Source organism: Chiloscyllium plagiosum, chromosome 11 (genome assembly GCF_004010195.1).
Source record: "Chiloscyllium plagiosum isolate BGI_BamShark_2017 chromosome 11, ASM401019v2, whole genome shotgun sequence".
NCBI lineage: Eukaryota > Metazoa > Chordata > Chondrichthyes > Orectolobiformes > Hemiscylliidae > Chiloscyllium > Chiloscyllium plagiosum.
Genome location: NC_057720.1, coordinates 71766723 through 71787763, shown reverse-complemented (window position 1 = coordinate 71787763; position 21041 = coordinate 71766723). Strand labels below are relative to the sequence as shown.

Sequence of the window (21041 nt, the reverse complement as noted above, 5' to 3'; positions counted from 1 at the left end):
GGTACATGTTGCGCCCCTGGTCCTGACCACTGTTAGGAGGTCTGTACATAACTCCCATTATGGTTTTTTTGCCTTTGTGGTTCCTCAATTCCACCCACACAGACTCCACATCATCCGACGCTCTGTCATTCAGTGCCATAGATTTATTTTTGTTCTTAACTAACAATTTTGTCCTTTTCTCTGTAACACCATTTTTAAATCTGTAAACTACAACTCTAAATTTTCCAACACTGTGCCAAAGAACACAGACTGTTGAACAAAAAAAAAGCTTTTAGATTTAGAAACTCCCATTCTCCAATAAAGCATTGAGATGTTACAATTTCTTTGAAAACCATTAAATGGCAACAAAGAAAATTGCTCTTGGCCTGCAAATAAAAATTCCTCCAAAATGTTGATGCTTCACTGACAATCGATGCATAGTGGATTTTGTTTTTTTTAAAAAGTCAAATGAACATCTCTACGATCAACTATTGTTTGTGAGAAAAAAAACATAAAAAGGAATAAGCTAACATTTGCAGAACTCAGTAATGTGAGAAATTATTGACATTTATGTAAGAAAAGTTTTGTAGTCCATTTACAGATTCCAAGCAGTAATTTGCGCAGAAATATATTTTATGCATTTAAGCACTGAAGGAAAATAATGTTGGATTTTGTGTACAATGATATATTATGTCTTGTTGCACAAGATAAAGACAACATAATTCAGTATTTCCTTCTTGCAAAATCATTTTAACACTTGAATCACTGCTTGATTTTCTTTTATCTTCCATCAATCATTTCAATATCTTCTTCCTGTACTTGGGTCATGGCATTTGAACACGGTTTCTCAAGCTTTTTTAAAAATGTAAACGCAAGGACTAACCGAATTGCTCAGTTACTAAATTTGGCATGTAAGAAAAATGCATGAGAAGTGTGCGGATTAAATCATGGTCTGTGTTTTGGGAGCTTTGCAGACATGTGAGATAGGTTCGAATTCAGCTGGAATGGCCTGTGAGTGAGCTGTTTACCAACAGTTAGAATTTTTTAACATGAAAAAGAGGAGCCATTTGGCCCCTCATATCTGTACAGAAACAATTTACTTCAGGCAACACCCTTCGTTCCTCCTTGTAGCTCTGAACATTGCTTCTTTTCAAAGAACAACTCAAATGCACCTTTCATTAGCTTCACCGACTTTGTCCCATCACATGCTTTGTGAACAAACTTCTCTTCAGGTTGCCATTGCTTCTTTTGACAATTATCCTAAACTTGAAATACGAATACACCTGAACAGAATTTGCCTATTGCTTCTCAAAAATTAGTATTGCATTTGAAATCTTGGCCTGCAATTTGCTAAATATTTAACTAAAATTTGAATGGAATACTTCAGATAAAACACTGACAAGAGCCATCACTTGTCACATTCTATTTCCAAGAAAAGGTGAGGACTGCAGATGCTGGAAATCAGAGTCGAAGAGTGCAGTGCTGGAGAAGTACAGCCGGTCAGGCAGCATCCAAGAAGCAGGAGAGTTGATGTTTCAGGCATAAACCCTTCATCAGGAATTGAAGGACTTATGCCCAAAACGTCAACTCTCTGGCTCCTCAGATGCTGAGTGACTGGCTGTATTTTTCCAGCACCACACTCTTTGACATTCTATTTCCAGGATGCTACAGAATGATTTTTGAGGATAAAAAATAACAATCATACTTTCAAGTGTCTGCCCAGTAAAGAAAACTGCAATTCAAGAGATCAGTGTTTATTCATACTGTGTGTTCCAAATATGCATTTATTCCCATAAACTGAACTTGAGCCCATTCATAGCTATATCAATGTCGGCTCCTGCTCTTGCTCAAAATTGGAAACATTTGTTAATTCTGCTTCCAATTTACACCCTCTTTCACCATCTCACAGTTCATTTCCAACAATTCCCTTCCTTGACTTCTGTTTCCACTTCTGGGATGGACAGCCTGCTAATTTTTTTTCCAAGCCCACTGACCCCCACTGCAAGCTTGAGGAATTGTACCTCATCTTCCGGTTTGATGCCTGACAGTCTTTTAGACTCAACATTGAATCCAACAACTGGAGACCACAAACTCTGTCTTCCATTTGGGATTCTTTGCTTTGTCAAAGCACCATGTGTTTCTTGTTTTCATGTTTTAGCATTTCAAAATTTATTTCCTGCCATTAACAATTATGCTGCGTCAGTGCTTTGTTTCCTTACATAACCAGTGGTCACTCCCTTTGCCTTTTTTTCAATGATGATTTCATCTCACTTGCCACTATGCTTCATGTCCCTTTTTGTTCTACCTGACTCATCCCTGTTTTCAAGAGCATCTCTCCACAGATCTGCAGAAGAGACATTTTATATTTGAGGCATGAACTCCATTTCCTGCTCTACAACACTATCAGACTAGCTGAGTTTTCCCAGCATTTCCTGTTTTTACATCAGTGTTTGAATCCAGCTGATCTCATCTTTCCATCTTTGCTGTCTTTCGTTTTGTTTGCTTTAGACTCCTTCTCAAACAAGACATACTTAAGCAAACAAAAGTAACCTCAATCTGAAAATGTATTCCTCCCTCAGCATAGTCTTGATTATCAGCTTAAAACCATATATTACATCGTGCAAGATACTCTCAATACTCCAAAGCAATGACCCAGAAGCAAGAGGTTGGTCAAAAAACCCAACAATGCTTCAAGGATCCAAATGAGAAACTTCAACAGCCAAAAAGTGCACTTCTTTTTCTTTGAGAGCTAAGCACTTGTATAAGGGGACTCAGTGGTTAGCACTGTTGCCTCACAGTGCCAGTGATCCGGGTTCTATTCCATCCTCAGGCAACTGTCTGTGTGGAGTTTGCACGTTCTCCCAGAGTCTGCATGGGTTTCCTCCGCTGTCCTGGTTTCCTCCCACGGTCCAAAAATGCATTGGTTCGGTGAACTGGCCATGCTAAATTGCCCATAGTGTTCAAGAAGGCACAGGATAGGTGGGTTAGCCATGGAAAATGCAGGGCGACATGGATGGGGTGAGTCTGGGTAGGATGCTCTTCAGAGGGTCAATGCGGACTCAATGGGCTGAACGTTCCCCGGCAGCACAGATTCTATGATTCCATGAACCATTACAAGGAAATGTACTTTCAAGGAAAGCTCCATTAACTGCATCATCCCAACCTAAGCACATCAATGATTGATTTCAAGTGCTGTCAGACCAATTTAGTAAATGGCACTTGTAAGTGGGAGCATTTAAATAATTGAAAGAAAAAAAAAAGAGGTTAGACAAAAGTAAAAATGTGGAGTCACACGATTGCAAGAACTTGCATTGACTGCATCAACTCAGATCATCATTTCACCTTCCCAGCAATGCAATGTCAACTTCTGCAACATTGACGCTGGACTTCAAGAGGCCTCATGGTACTAGGTCAAACAGGAGCTTGGAAACCTCCTGATTACCAGCTCCCATTCTCCCTCAGGAGTCACTATTCTTCCACGATGAACACCATTTGGAAGAAGCATGTGGGGCAATAGCACACAATGCACTCTGGGTGCAGGACTTCTCTGTACATCATGCAAAGTGAGTCAGCAGCACCAGCATTGACTAAGCTGGCTGACCCAGAAATGGAATATTTTTCCCAAAGGCAAAACAAACTTGACCTTGTACTCACAAATCTGCCTGCTGCACATATATTTGTTTGTGACAGCACTGATAGGAGGAACTATGGCAAAGTCCTTGCACATCCAAAGTCCTGTCTTTACACTGAGGGCATTTTTCATCATGCATGTGCTGCACTACCACCATGTTAAATGGGATATATTTCAAACAGATACACAACTCAAAACTAAGCATCCGTAAGGTGCTGCAAACCAATGGCAGAAGTAGAATTATATTCAACCTAAATATGCAACCTCATGGCTTGGAATACTCCCATTTTACAACTATCACCAAGCCAGGGGATCAACACTGGGTCAACAAAGAGTGCAGGAGGGCATGGCAGGAGCAGCAACAGACATAACTGAAAATGAGGTGTCAGCCTGGGAAACTATAACACGGGACTACTTGCTTTCCAAAAAGTAGAAGCAGTATGCAATTGACAGCATTAAGGAATCCCACAGATCAAATCTAATCTCTGCAGACCTGCTGTATCCAGTCATGAATGGTGATGCACAATTAAACAACTCTGTGGTGGAGGAGGCCCAGCAAGTATCCCCATCCTCATATATAGGAAAGCCCATACCATCAGTGCCAAAGACAGAGTGGAAGCATTTGTAATCAAATTACAAAGTGGATGATCCATCTCAGCCTTCTTCCAATGTCCACAGCATCAGATGCTGGTCTTCAAACAATTCAATTCACTCCCCATACACTATCAAGGAATAAGTGAAGGCATTGGACACAAAGGATATATATCCTGATATCATGCTGGCAATTATGCATTAGATGTCTACTCCAGAACTAGTCAAATCCTATGCCAGTCCAGTAGTTACAGAATTGCATCTATTCAGCAAATTGGAAAATCACCCAGATATGTTGTGTCCACAGGAACAATTGCAAACCACCAAATCACTGCCCTACTAATCTACTCTCAGTCAGCCAGATAACGTAAGGTGTCATCAACGGTGCTATGAAGCATCACTTACTCAAAAACAACCTAGTCACTGATGCTCAGTTTGGGTTCTACCAGACCCACTTCTTGGGTTTGACCACATTATTGCCCGAACGTGGTCAAAACAGTTTAACTCCAGAAATGAGGTAATACTGACTGCCCTTCACATCAAGGCAGCACCTGATTAAGTGTGGCATCAAGGAGCCAAAGGAAAAATTTAGTCAATGGGAATCAGGGGGAAACCATCCTGCTCGGAGTCACACCAGCACTCAAGAAGTTGGTTGCGTTTGTTGGATTTCAATCATCTCAGCGCCAGGACATGTCTGCAGGAGTTCCTCAGGATAGTCAGCCATATTCAGTTGCATCATCAATTACCTTCCCTCCATCAGAAAGTCAGAAGTGGGGCTATTCACTGATGATCACACCATGTTCAGCCATGCACAATTCCTCAGATACTGCAACAGTCTATGTCCATACACAGCAAAGACTGGGCACTAATCAAGGATCAAACTGATGAAAGGCAAGTAACAATCACTTCACGCAAATGCCAGTCAATGGCCATCTCCAATAAAACAGAATCTAATGGAATGTCAGTACCATCACTGAATCTCCCATTATCAACATCCAGGAAGCTACCATTGACCAGAAACTGAACCAGTCTAGCGATATAATTGCTGTGGCTACAACATCAGATCAGTGGTGAGTAATTCTGCAGAGAGTAGCTAACATCCTGACCTTTTAATGTCTCTCCATCTACAATGGTACAAGTCAGGTATGTGATAGGATACTCTCCACATGCGTGAATGAGAACAGTTTCCAACAACAGCCAGGACAAAGCAATCCACATGATCGGCACCCAATCAAAACATGCATTCCCTCCACCACTAGTGCACAGTGCCAGCAGTGTGTACCATCTACATAGTGCACTACAACAAATTAAAGCTGCTGAGAAAGCACCTTGCAAACTCGCAATCTCTATCATGTAGAAGGACAAGGGCAGCAGATGCGTGAGAACACCACCATTCGCTGGTTCCCCTCATATTCTGACTTGGAACTACATCACCATTCTGTCACTGTTATTGGGTCAACATCACACATCTTTCTTCCTGATAGCACTGTAGATGTACCCACAAGAAGGCAGCTCACCAATAACTTCTTCAAGGTAGTTAAGGATAGACAATTAATACTGGAGAGGCAGCGACACCTATAATCCCATGAATGAATAAATGAATTCAACGGCTCTCCTTTCACGGAGACCCAATGGATTTGGACAGATATTTATTCATGCAATTTTAAAAGAACTTTCAAATCAATTGTCATGTTTCTGCAGACTTAAATTGATCTGGTTCTCACCCTATTTTAAAATAACAGCAAAACCACAGTAAAACTTATTAAGATTTCCACCTGGAAAGAGTCAAAAAGCAGTCTTTCAAAGTTACATTTACGGACCTGCATCAACTTTATTTGCCAGCTGTGGACTTCCACCTTAGTCCTGCTTCTACTTAGGTTTTGATTAACTTTTACTTTCAAAAGTCAAAGGTTAAATAAAGGAAAGGAAATGTTTTCCGTCAAATAACTTACTGACCACTGACACCAACTTCCAGCAGGAACGCAGCTCTTAGCAATCAAATCAAATAGAGGAAGCTGGTTTGCCAAACTTCAACTTGACATGTCTAGGGGGCTACTTTCTTGTTCAGAAAATTGACATAAAATGTGTAAAATTGAAACATTGTGCTTTTAAGGGGATTTGCCTTTGGCAACTGATGACTTCACTTCGATTGGAGCTCCACTGCTACAAAGGTTTACCTCTTCTGAGAGAAAAAAACAAACTGAGTTTGCTTGTTAGAGCACTTCCTTTTGTAAGTGAAGGTGACAATTTAACAATCGCAATACTTTAAAATCAAAAGCAGACCAAATATTTTAATGATGGTGATGTGTCACTGCTGGATGAAAGGTGTAGTGCAGTCTTGCCCCCACAGATTATAATGTCTAAACTGTCGACAAGAAACAAAGCAGGAAGATAGCATTTTTCATATGAACTAAGTTTCAAATAACAAACTTACCTTCCATTGATATAACCCCGACTCTGTATATCCCATTAATTTGAGCACCATTTAACTTTCTGCTCAGATTCAGAACGTATGATTTTAACAGGATTTATTTTACACAGATTATTAATTTTGATACGTCTAGTATAAACGTAATACAACAGAACATAAACACCACCTTAAAATAATTTTTCTCATTAGGAATTCGTAGGATCTCTACCAAGATGGGCAATCATCACCCATTCCAAAGTTCATCCTGGTGTTTTAGTTACTTCTCCATTTCCAATGCAGTATTGGGTTTTCTAAATTTAAACAAATTTTCTTTTCTTTGTTGTCCAGGTCTTTCATGTACCTCCTCCTCCTCCAACATCATATGTAATAAAGACAATCAAGAATGGAACGGCTTAGAGACTGCACAGATGCTCCTGTCACTATTCTTATCCAAACAGAAATGCTTAAATCTACCCTTGAATAGTTTTCCCATTTTCTCATCCTCACACAATGGGGAAATACTTACTCACAACAATATAGTTTAAATACTAACTTATAATGCTAGGGATTGGGTGTAGATGTGTGTGCACAACACAGTGCCACAGAACTGCAACTCTTCTGTAAAAAACATACCTGAACAACAATTTAGAGACATACAGGGACTGCTTATTTAGAATAGAATCTTTGGTATTTCAAGGCTTTTCTAATGGAGTAAAGCTCAAGTTTTTTTTTAATTTCAAAATAAAAGACTCTCAAACAAACAAAATTTATCATATTCCTACTAAATTCTGAAACATAATTTAAACTGGTTAAATTTGAATTGTTGTCAAAACAGCAACCAACTTAGGTATCAGTTTCACAGCCACATGTTACATATTTGCAATTTTCCAGTTAGTAATTTACAAAAAGAAAAATTCTCACCCAGAATAGAATCTTTGTAATTTCAAGGCTTTTCTAATGGAGTAAAGCTCAAGTTTTTTTTAAATTTCAAAATAAAAGTTTCTCAAACAAACAAAATTTATCATATTCCTACTAAATTCTGATACATAATTTAAACTGGTTAAATTCGAATTGTTGTCAAAACAGCAACCAACTTAGGTATCAGTTTCACAGCCACATGTTACATATTTGCAATTTTCCAGTTAGTAATTTACAAAAAGAAAAATTCTCACCCAAAATTCATGAAGTACAATAACTTTTGTCGTTTTTAAATCATTTTGATTATTCCCATTTTGAGGAACCAGATATACATAGTTTAAGAAACTACACTCAAAAACCCAAGAACTGTAAAATATAAAACACTACATCTATTGACCATTCCTATCACAATTCAGCCTTGTTAAAGACGTAATTTCATTTAAGCCTTCTCTGTGACAGAAAATGCTTACACTTGTATAGTGCTTTTCATGACAACTTGAGATATCAAAGCACATTACAGACAGTGCAGTATTTTTGAAGTACAGTAATTGCTATGAAGTAGGAAAGGGAACACTTCCAATTTTATAACAGTGTGCATAAATATCTCTTCAAATAGTTTTCCATGAAGGAACTAAAATAATGCAAAATTAAAATCCTGGGATGTCATGGATTATGCCAATTTCCAGATGCACAGATAGCAACTGATTAAGATCATTGTAAATTATAATGGTTTCGTTTAGAATCTTTCAAGGATCTGGGTGAAGAAAGGATCAATGCAGATTTCTGAACTCTGACTTTATTGCTGAGTAATAAAAATGATTCATGAAAATTGAGCTGATAGACATCAAGCACAAGAATAAATCCCAAGAAAACCAGCAAGAATATCTGTTTTTATTTTGATTATACCTAGAGAAAACAGAGAAAAGCCAAACCAGGTAAAATCATTCAGACAGTTCAAAGAACCCACATTTGAGAGACCAAATAGCAGATTCCAAAAGGGCTAATAAAGTTACATAAACCATTTTAGCAATAAAATACATATACAGTTTGAGCAAATTAACCGTTTACTGAAAGCTTGTTGAAAAGGGATATTTCAAGTTAAACATCAGCAACGTTTTATTTATGTGAATCATGGCTTTTTAAATATAAAATCAGAATGAAATATTATACTATTGCTAATATTCAGTTTTGTACTTTGTGCTGTATTACAGTCAATGCATGCAGTGCATTGGTTTTGTTACTAACAGCTGTGGTCATTATTAAGACTCATCACCACTCATTCTTACATTACCCATACAACACATATATGCCTCTAAAAATAATTCAGGAATAAATTGGTGGAAGTTGACAAAATAAATTATCTTAAAGTGTCCTTGGGATCAAAACTGTAACTTGACTCACCGGTATACATTCTCTAACTAAAATGGAGAAAATACTTTATTCTGAATAAAGTAAGATATCTGCTTTATATTCTATTAATTATTTCAGACATCATGGAGAACAGTCAGTCAACAGGATTTACTGAAAGAAAACTGTTAATTACAACAAATTCTAATGCTCTGAGTTGAGAGATGCTTAAGAAAGCAAAACACTGAAATCTTGAATGCTCAAATCTTCAAGATTTTCTTCATTCTCACATTACAACTCAATTTCTTGAAGCAAAATATATTTTTTGACAACAGCTAATTCATATGAACAGAAAGTAGTGAAAAACATCATCTATGGTAACTACCGGAACTGGATGACCTGAGAAAAAGAATCGGTTGACAAACTATAAGCTGTAATGTAATCGTAAGATAAAACGCAAAGTCAGTTATTTCTGAAACAATAAGAATTTCTAGAGTATTAAAGAGAATTCAATCAGTCAATGAGAAGTACAAAAATTATCTTGGCCCTGCATCAAGACCAAAATCAATAGACGACACAAAAGCTACAGCATCCACACCAGCCAAAAAACGTAAAGTTTGTGACCTTCCAATTTGTGACTGACAACGTGACAATTTTATTCTTTTAACTTTGGTATGCTAGCAGGAAGCAATGAGGTTTAAAATGCTACCCTGCAAAGCGCTCCACTCCCATCAACAGATCTCCAGTTTTTTCCAGTTTTTGACCCCGACAGATTTTCTCAAACACGAATGTTATTAGAAATTAAAATCATCAAGAACATGGTCACAAAATTGGAAAAGTCTGGAGGAGCTGTGAACTTCATTACATCTTCAGGAGGTTCAAATGGACTTCATCAGCACCTGCCATATTCTTGCTGTACCTTCCAGTCTGCTCTTGTCAAAGGTGATGAAAATCCAAATTTGCGTTAACAATTACAATTTACAATGTTTTTTCCCCTAAGAAAACCTCCTTGATGTGTTATCAAAAATGAAAGCCACAGCCTTAAGTGTAAGCGCACTGTTCTCCGCAAGTGGCAACACAATTGTATTAGGTTTTAAAGAAGGCATACAGCATACTTTGTTCATTGATTGGGGCACTCAGTGCAGAAGTTGGCAAATCATGTTACATCTGTGTAAAACTTTTCGAGAAAGTGAGGACTGCAGATGCTGGAGATCAGAGCTTAAAAATGTGTTGCTGGAAAAGCGCAGCAGGTCAGGCAGCATCAAAGGAACAGGAGAATTGATGTTTCGGGCATAAGCCCTTCTTCAGGAAAACTAATCCTGATCTCCTGAAGAAGGGCTTATGTCCGAAACGTCGATTCTCCTGTTCCTTTGATGCTGCCTGACCTGTTGCGCTTTTCCAGCAACACAATTTTAAGCTCTGTATAAAACGTTTGGAGTATTGCATGCAGTTCTGGTCACCACACTATAGGAAGGATGTGGAGGTTTTGGAGAGGGTGCAAAAGAGGTTTACCAGGATGTTGCCTGGATTGGAATGTATCAGTTATAAGGAGAGATTGGGCAACTTTAGGTTGTTTGTGCGAGAGTATCACAGACTAAGGGGCAGCCTGATAGAAGTACAGAAAATTGAGTGGCACGGATAGGGTGAATAGCCAAAGACATTTTTCCAGGGTGAAAATGTCAAATACTAGGGCGCATAAATTTAAGGTAAGAGGGGGAAAGTTTAAAGCAGATGTACGAGGCAAGTTTTTATTTCAATGCAGAGGATGGTAGCTGCCTGAGACACACTGCCATGTGAGATGGTAGATGCAGATACAACAGCAATGTTTAAGACAGACACGTGAATAGGCAGGGAACAGAGGGACATGGACTGGATGCTGGTAGTTGAGATTAGTTTAGAATGGCATCATATTCAGCACAGACATGGTGGGCCGAAGGGTCTGTTCTTGCATTGTACTGTCCTATGTTTTATGTAAGCCCAACAGATGACGATATGCAGAGTTGGAATTAACAACAAAGGCAATAGATGGCATTTCAGGTAGAAGTCAGTTAAAGTTGAAAGGCACAGGAAAGGAAAGGTATAAGACATCTAAATTGCAGAAATCTGTGGAAACAGGATGTGAAGTAGTTTTTCAAGGAAATGTGTGATAGGTGAGTAGTGAAGATCATGCAGACCAAGCTTTGGTAAGTTTGAAAGTGGATGGGGTTAAGATAGGAGGTCTCCCGGCAGAGTCAATTACAGAGGTCTCCAGTACATAGCTGAAGGATTTGGTAGCAGATGGACCAAGGCAATGAAAATAGATGCTGTTTCTAACAAATAGCAAACATGATCAAAAGATTAACTCCGGTTTAAATAAGATGGTAACAGTGTAGGTTTTCCTAAGGCAGTGGCCAGGAAGCAGGATAGAAATAGAGGCCAAGAATTTTTTTAATATACATATTCATTCATTAGATGTGGGTGTCACAAATCAAGGCCAGCCCTAACGACCCTTGAGAAGGTGGTAGTGAATTGTCTTCCTGAACTTCTGCAATATAGTTGACAACTGAAGCTGAAGATGGTGACTTCAGCTTTACCAAGATTCTACCAGAAGCCGTCTCAGAACAGAGGCAGTGAAAGGTCAAAGAGCAAAAACTGAAACGAAGAATTCAAAATATGGTGAACAAAGTCTCTGTCAAAATCACTCATCATGATCAATGAGCAATTCATAAAAAAAAGGCCAATGGAATTAAATGGATGGGATTCAGGAGAAGGAGACAGAAATTTAAATCCTCAGGACGGTCAAGGAAGGCATGGCTGATGTGTGATTTAACCCCATATGTCCTCTGCCTTTGCTGTATATCACTTAATACCTCAGGTTAATCAAAATCAAACAATCAATCAATCTCAGTGCCAGAGCATGAGCCTCAAGGCTTGCTGCAGAATTCATGACATCAACTGCTCTCCAGCACCATTTGCATATCTAGAACATGTCTGCAAATCATTTTAGTTCCACATACCTGAGGATACAGATGCAGACTCTACATCCTGAGGTTAAGCGACAGAAACCGAACCTCTGTTTGCTTTCAATGTCTGTAAGCACAAAAGTGAAGTGTTGTCCCACTTGACTCTGTGAAGCCCTGAAAAATAACGATGTGTATCATTAACTGGCAAATAAAATCTTAATGATCAACTGCTATCGGCACAAAATATTATACTACAGTGGTGAAGAAGGGCTAAACTGAAATATTATTAAAATGATAATTGAATAAAAACAATTGCTGGAATTTTCAAACGGAAAGCAAGAAACAGTTCGAACTAGATTGGCCAACAACTGAAAATGAGGGAGGCAGGTGGTTGACTTGCATCTTCCATCAGACCTAGAGTAGCAGATAAGCTAGTGGCTTAGCAAGATTCAGGAGGACTGAAAATGGGGGAAGAAAAGCAGTTGGACAGGCTGACCTTCTTCAGTGAAAATCACAATGCTAACTACAGACGAGTACTGCAATAATATTCATGATTTGGAGATGCCGGTGTTGGACTGGGGTATACAAAGTTAAAAATCACACAACACCAGGTTATATTCCAACAGGTTTAATTGGAAGCACACTAGCTTTCAGAGTGATGCTCCTTCATCAGGTGGTAATGGAGGGCTCGATCCTAACACACAGAATCATTAGGATTGAGCCCTCCACTACCACCTGATGAAGGAGCGTTGCTCCGACAGTTAGTGTGCTTCCAATTAAACCTGTTGGAATATAACCTGGTGTTGTGTGATTTTTAACTTTGCAATAATATTGGTAGTTTGGGCAACACCAAACACTTGAAAGAGTCAGAGAAGGATTTGTGTTTTCAATTTGCACTGTTTCGTATCCATGATTAACTGGCAATTCGCCACTAGAACTTGCCAAATTCAGCGAAAGCTTCTGATTTCAAACAGGCATATCAATCTTCAAGTCAAACAAGAAATTTTGCATTTTGCTTTAAATTCATAAGTGTAGTGAAGTACCTCCAAACACAATATTATTTGTGCAAGATCTTGCTAAGCAAGATAGCCTTACGCTTATGCAATCGGATATAAATCACACAAAAAATGGAACCTATTCTATACAAAAATAAGCCTCTGTTATCAATCTCTAATTAATGTAATTAAAATGTCTGGTCATATAACAATTTCAAGAAATCTTTGCCTATTTTAAAAAGGAAAATTGCCAATGTTCATGAAAATATACAGGGAAACATTATTGTTTAAGGTCAGAGTGGGCAAAAGGAGAAAGTATGGTCAAACTGAAGATGACCAGCTAAGGTACATTAATTTAACAGAGCAAATAAAAACCTGAAGCCCCTTTACAAATTTGGGAATAACATCAAAATTATATTTGAAGGTAGCTAATATTTGTCAATGGTGGTGCACTCATTTTGTACAAAACCAATTCTATCAGTAAGCGCACCACTGGATGGCAGCAATGGAGCCTTGTTTTACATGCAGATCAAACCTTCAGCCAGGCACATTTAAAACCCACCCCATCAAATAGAGCAAAAGCTCATTCTTAAATGCTTACAAAAGTATTCACAATAAACTGGAAGACTCAAGCGTGAAGACACAAGAGGATGTCGTTAGTTAAAAGGTCAATGTTGGGGCTTAGATTTTCAAAAGCTGCTGCTGCAGAAAAGGCACCAACACATCATTAACTGCAGATAGGGTCTCTCAAAATGAAAGATTTATCAATTTTTTTTAAAATGAGTATACGTTCATTCTCAAGAATCAACTGGGACACGTACATCTGCTATTCCTTCATTTAAAAAAAAACCCCTCAAATGTTCATGTTTCCTCCGTGCTGGATTTTTAGGAAGTTCTCTCTTAAGATTGGAATCTATTTCAAAGAGTGGAAAATGCAAAATGATTGGCTTATTAGGCAATACTGTACCTTTCAACATCAAAAGGAAAGCAAAACTTCGGCACAGTCTGTAGCACTTCCTGTGAAGAATAATAAAAACGTTAGGCTCATGCAAGACTTGGATGTGAATCACTACTGTATCTACCACAGAAAATCTGAGTATAGCCTTCTGAATTAAAACCATATACAAATAGCTGCTCCTGTATTGAAATAATCAACTACAATGAACTTCATTGATTATTAACAAGAATCAAATTTATGCTCCAGCAGGCTGTACTGACAATGGGAAAGGAGCACCAGGAGGGAATAGCTTGGCCTAAAGGGCATTAACACCCCCTCTCATCCCCACTGGGATCCCCTTCAACAGGACCATATGGATTTTACAAGCAGCACTGCACCATATGGGTAAGCCACGTCTGCTGATACATGCATCACAGACTAGCCACCAGTTTTTTTTTTAGTCAACACAAGGGCTTCATACGCAACATGTGCTGACAATGCAAATTGGAAAAAATACTAAATGGTAGCAATAAAAAAATGCCAAAACTTAAAATAAATGCACCATCCTCACTTGTGCTATAAAATCCCAGTAGGTTTATTTGAATCACAAAATAACTACATGCCACATGCTTTGAGGCAAGCATTTCATCTTGCATGCTACACTTCAGTAAATCTAGATTTTAATAAATCTAATAGCTACATGCCACAATAATGAAACACGAGATGGTAACCACAGCAGCCACTTCATTTACAAGATCTAAATACACCACAAAAAAGTCATTTTATATCTTGCTATAAAACTTTCAGGAATTTGTAATGATGCTGATGCACAGTGATGAAATGTTTGCACTCTCCACAACTGCGCAAGCAAACAGTGGGGGAAACCTTTGAACTGGTTTAAGGATTTGGTTTACATAGCGAAGGATGCAGCGAGCTCAGGTTCATTGAAAACTCACAATTTATAATAGAATGAACTTTTAATGAGAATAGAGTGATCTCCACTTGCAAATATGAAGTGATGCGTATATCAAACACAAATCTTACTCTTTGCAGGAATAGCTGAGTGAACAGTACCAGTTAAACTGCTCTGGTTGTGCAATCAGAGCAATTTGGGCTTTAAAAATCCTCAACAACTGAATCTAGTGCTGCCTTCCTTCAGAACTTTACATTGTGCTGCCTTGCAATTTCTAAATCTACTACAATGTATTACACTGGCCTGTACACATTTTTAACCACTTCAATAAATGGGAGGCCATATTTTTGTTTAAATTGTATAACTGATTTGATGGCAGATTAAAAATACAACACATCATCCAAAACAATGCTTCTACCAACAACAAAAATACTTGTGGATTTCAGTGTCTCAGCTACACAAGGTTTTTTTTTTAAAATTCACTGTTTTCCAAAAGTTTCAAAATCACTTACTATCACAAGAGTGAATGATTAAATCAGTTATTTAAAACAGACAGACAGATGGAAATTAAATCACTTGTTAGTTCGATGGTTCGGCTATATCTGGACAAAGCAGGAAATATTGTCTAACAAAACACAGTATTCTGTGTATATCACGCTCTGCAAAACAAACAATTTTAGTAATACACTTCATTTTAAACCTGATCACCACTGTTTAAAATTCCTCTCTTTTTCTTCAGAATAGAACCCAAGCTTTCTACTCGCTTCCCAACTGGCACAGGCATCCCTCAGGGAGGCTGCATGTTTTTTTTAAAAAGCTCAATGCTCTTTTAAATTCATGCAGCCAGCAGGTCTATAGACTCAAAAACAGTTCAGACAAAAATTGTTTGCACCACTTAAGGGACAGACTAGTTCAGCTGACGACTGGGACTCCCATGACAGGATAGATGAGGTTACTTACATCAATCAATGAGGCTCTCTATCAGCTCCCAAGCCAGATATCATGCTAATTAAAAGGCACCAGCTCGCACCTTAACCTTATTAAATACTATACATATAAACCTAAGATATCCTTCAAAACCAGCCTCGGCAGATCTCAGTACACCAGTAGTAAACACCCACAGTTAACAGTCAGAGCAAAAGTATCAGTAATGCTGTACATCAGGACATGCATCACACAATTTCAAATATTGACTATTTCAGCTGGAAATGTGCTGTCTATCAGCACTGCAGCATTTGTCTACAAAATTTAAAAATGGTAGAGTGGGTTCCAAAAATACATTGCAGTGAACTGAAAAATTCTTAAACTTCTCTCAAATGTAAGGTTCAATAATTTTTCTCAGTAACAGTAAAGTAAAACATTTACTGAAACAACCACCTTATTTTAGCCTGCTTTGTAGTGGAATAATTGCTGTAGATACATTCTTTATATAAAAATTATCAATGTCTTCATGGTAGAGGGATGCTACCCACATGACTCTCCATGCTTTCACTGTCAGTACAAAAGCAGATTTCCTGGGTTGACAAATTAGGTTTTTGTTTGAGCAAGGCAGCAACAAAAATCCAAACTAAGCAAAGAATACCTATTAAAATCGCTGACAATAAACTCTACATAATGATTGAAAAACATTGGTAGATGGGAGATATTTAATTTAACAGAATGAGGATAATCTTCAATGTAGGAAATCTAACACATTCCTTTAACAAAACAGCCTGCAAGATTTTTGAAATCAGAAATTTTGAGTGTGATTCTTAACAAATTCAGATTAGACAAGGCTCGTTTGAAATCATTAACCTAACTTCCATCAGGTTTGGTTGATGAATCCAGGCGAATGCAACCACTGGGCAGTCACCTACAGGGTAGCAATTTGGTATGACTGTGAAAACTGAAGGAACTATTCATGAAATTAATTGCATCAATAAACAAACAGGCTTCAGCAGTGGGAATGAATATGTATATATACTTATGCTGAGACATAGAAACTTCGATGTAATTGCATTGCAGTCTTTCCCAAGATTTCACATTATATGCCCCATTCTACTGATGCAAGTTTTACAAACTTGTTCATCCACATGAGTATTCCAAATCTTTAAAGGGTAAATAATATCAATTTAATTCACTACACTCTATCATAATGAGTATTGACTGTGTAAGTCATGCATAAAGTCATCCATTAACTATTGTAAGAACAGCTAATATTACATGTGAGTCACATTATACATTATAATATACATTTCTTCTATCTTGTACATAGCCTTTGGAAAGTATAGAATGATAAGTGCATAATCAGGATTATAATAGTCTCTTTTCTCACATAAAATATATCTGTAATTATAAATGCAGAGTTTTACATCTACATTTACTTTTGAAAGTTAATTGTCAGGGAGTGGGAGCGCAAGACTGAAGTTTCACGTACAGTACCAAGTACTCCTGCACCAGTTCAGTAACAAATCAAAATAATACTTCGAAGAAATATAAGGTTCATTCCAATACTGGGTTCACAAATACTAAAAAAAATAACCTTTTTGACTTTACCCCAAAGATCAATTCGATTTACCTCCAGGCTTATCCAAATATCTCACATGCATAAAAAACGGGAATTACATAAATGTTCATTAATTATAGAATGACACTGCACTACAAAATACAGTGTACCACTTTGCTCAGTTTTGGTTGGAATTGAAAGAACCATCTGGTACCTGTACAAGTCACTATGACCTGATCAACATTCATTAAACTTAGTTCACAGAAAACTAAAGGAAAGCTCTCCAGTTTATGAATTTCCTGTTGAAAGTAATATTGGAAGAAATTAAGTTAAATTAGAAACAGAGTCCTTATGAACAGGCTCAATGGGCTGAATGGCCTACTCTTGTTCCTATGTTATTTTACATTCTGCAGTTCATAACTCCCTGAGGTAAAGACACCATAGTTCCAGAAGACCACAGGGCTGCTGCCTCGTTAGAGAGAGTGACCGGTGGTGAGTTTAACCTGAGGGTCACTACACCTCAGGCAGGGGGCAGGGTTGAGAAGATGAGGCCTTCATGGTGACCTCATTTGGCATGGAATACACACTCACACGCTGTTGCCATCACTCTGCATCACAAATGCCACCTCCGCTCTCTCCCCCCACCCCCAGCCATCCAACCAACTGAGTTAACTGACACTCCCCTCCTTATCAATAGTCGTGCAGTCAAATAAGTTTTCTGAATTGTGATGGACAGTGTTGAGCTGCAATTTGGACAACTTGGCCCTTCTCTGCAGTGATAACCCATATTGGTTAAAGGCAATTCTCTCAATCATGACAGAGGGGGATGAAATTCCTCAAGCAGTGCTTCCCAAAGCCTTTTCACCTGGAACACCATTTTGAGGTTTGACCACTGTTGCAGTTCCTCAGTAAGAAAGAAGTGTGTGAGAGAGAGAGCAGAGCTGGCAGGGGGACCTGTGAAAATGGGAGCCTGCCTGTTAAGAGTTAGAAAGCAGCTGGTTTAAGTTAGCGAAAGCTCCACAGCCTAGACCGTGGGACTCCTTTAGGAGTCTGGGTCCCCACTTCAGAAAGCACTATCCTGGATACAAACCAGCACAGGATCGCAATCCACATGCAGTAGCAAGGAGCGAACAATTGGTCACCATCACAAACAGGGCAGTTTTGAGAAATCGCTGTCTAAAAAGGTTTGATGACACTATACAGCCAATCAAACCTTTAAGTAGGTAAAATAAATGTTGACTTCAGAAAATAAATGCCCACACCAGTTGACTCATGCTAAGTTTGGCTGAAAACGTCAAGCTGTACATGACAAATTATTCAATTGGAAGTACACTAGCTTTCGAAGCGCCGCTCCTTCATCAGGTGGTTGTGGAGGACACAATTGTAAGGCACAGAATTTATAGCAAAAATTTACTGTGTGAAACTTTTGCTTTAAATTCTGTGCCTTACAATTGTGTCCTCCACAACCACCTGATGAAGGAGCGAGGTGATTGTGGAGGACACAATTGTAAGGCACAGAATTTATAGCAAAAATTTACTGTGTGAAATTTTTGCTTTAAATTCTGTGCCTTACAATTGTGTCCTCCACAATCACCTGATGAAGGAGCGGCGCTGCAAAAGCTAGTGTACTTCCAATTAAACCTGTTGGACTACAACCTGGTGTTGTGTGATTTTTAACTTTGTACACCCCAGTCCAACACTGGCATCTCCAAATCATGCCAAATGATTACCACCTTCATTGCACCACCTTCCATGATGAAGCAAGACGCAAATCCTTTGGGGCCATGGTAGTGCTCAGTTCCAACAGCCAAACCAAAATGCACACCTGCACATTTCTAAATGAAACACCATATTATCCCTATAGCAACATATACACTGGCTGTGACTGAAAGGACGTCCGAATGTCAGGTATGACACTAAAGTCGGTGGAGTAGTGGACAGTTTGGAAGAATGTTACAGGTTGCAGGAGGACTTGGATAAACTGCAGAATTGAGCTGAGAGGTGACAAATGGAGTTCAATGCAGACAAATGTGAGGTGATGCACTTTGGGAAGAATAACAGGAAAGCAGAGTACTGGGTCAATGGAAAGATTGTTGGTAGTGTGGATGTGCAGAAGGATCTTGGTGTCCATGTACATAGATCCCTGAAGGTTGCCACCCAGGTTGATAGTGCTGTTAAGAAGGCATACGGTGTGTTAGGTTTCACTGGTAGAGGGATTGAGTTCCAGAGCCACAATATCATGCTGCATCTATATAAAACGTTAGTGCAGCCGCACTTGGAATATTGTGTACAGTTCTGGTCGCCATATTTCGGGGAGGATGTGGAAACATTGGAAAAGATGCAAAAGAGATTTACCAGGATGTTGCCTGGTCTGGTGGGAAGGTCGTATGAGGAAATGCTGAGACTTGGGTCTGTTCTCATTGGAAAGAAGAAGGCTAAGAGGGGATTTGATAGAGACATACAAGATGATCAGAGGATTAGATAGGATAGACAGTGAAAGCCTTTTCCCTAGGATGATGATGCCAGCTTGTACAAGGGGGCATAACTACAAATTGAGAGGTGATAGATTTAAAACAGAAGTAAGAGGCAGGTTCTTTACTCAGAGAATGGTAAGGACGTGGAATGCCCTACCTGCTAATGTAGTTAACTCAGCCACATTAGGGAGATTTAAACAATCCTTGGATAAGCACATGAATGATGATGGGATAGTGTAGGGGAACGAGCTGAGAATAGTTCACAGGTCGGCGCAACATTGAGGGCTGAATGTTCTATGATTTGGCTCAAAATCACATTCCTCATACTTACCAAGAAAATACTGAACCATTATTTTTCAGTCTCTCCAAGCCACCCAGAAAAATCAAATCATAAAACAAAGATCGAACTGAGATTGTGGGCTTCCTCTGTCAAACTGCTGCCTTGGCATTCCGTGTGATTTTAGTGGTTGCTCCAGCTTCCACATCAGCAAATGAAGCTCCTTTACTCACGCAATGAAATTTGGGGACCTCAGTTGCAAGGTAAAACATAACCTTATGTTCTCTCTAGTCTATGAGTATATTGGAATACTCCATCATTGTAAGTCAACCCACCAAAGGGAACTTGCTTCCACTCCATTCCCTGGTTGAACCAAAACAAACTTATATCAGCAATGGCAGCGAAACGATACACACACACACGCTGTTATGTTTAAACGTTGTACTGCTGGGCGACATGGGGTCTCAGTGGTTAGCACTCCTGCCTAACAGTACCAGGAATATCGGCTCAATTCCACCCTCGGGCGGCGATCTGTGTGGAGTTTGCACATTCTCCCCGGGTTTGATCATGACTGATTGAAGACTTCAATGCCTTTTGTCAAACCCATCCCCACAATCTTCTATGCCAGGCTCTGTGTAAGAGTCATAACAGACTAGAAAGATTAACTCTCCTTCTCTCTCCACAGATGCCATCAGACTTGCTGAGTCTCTCCGGCAGTTTGTTTTTATTTCAGACTAGTTACATCCTCACGACTTTATTTTTATAAGGGAAGGAATGTTTCCAAGCTGACACATTAGCTGCTTTCTTACGCATATAGCAGGCAATATTTACATTAACAGACCATTCAAAGTTGAAAAATGCCTGGCACGAAACTTTGGCAAATCTACAAAGTTGTTGTTTTTGCTTATATTATATAAGTTCAGTTATTTGGACTTCATGGCTGATACCTTTCCCGGAAAACTAGGAATAGCAACAAGCCACTTAAGACTTCTCACTGAAAGTGGGAGTATGTCTAATTCAGAGGAACCTCATGCTAGGTTTGGCTGAAAACATCAAGCTGTACATGACAAATGACTACCACCTTCCATGATGAAGCAAGACGCAAATACTTTTTCAGATAATGGTAAAATCTGTCTTATGTC

General features: G+C 38.8%; 1 protein-coding gene across 2 annotated transcripts in view; it reads right to left on the bottom strand.

The window, feature by feature from the left end:
- Nucleotides 1-21041, bottom strand: part of dennd1b (DENN/MADD domain containing 1B) — a 299799-nt gene that overhangs the window by 152230 nt on the left and 126528 nt on the right. For both annotated transcript variants that reach the window (XM_043699790.1, XM_043699791.1), the window contains 2 exons: nt 13781-13830; nt 11873-11992 (listed from right to left, as the gene is read on the bottom strand). In XM_043699790.1, coding sequence (XP_043555725.1) covers nt 11873-11992; nt 13781-13830 — 170 coding nt within the window. The remainder of the gene's footprint in view (nt 1-11872; nt 11993-13780; nt 13831-21041) is intronic.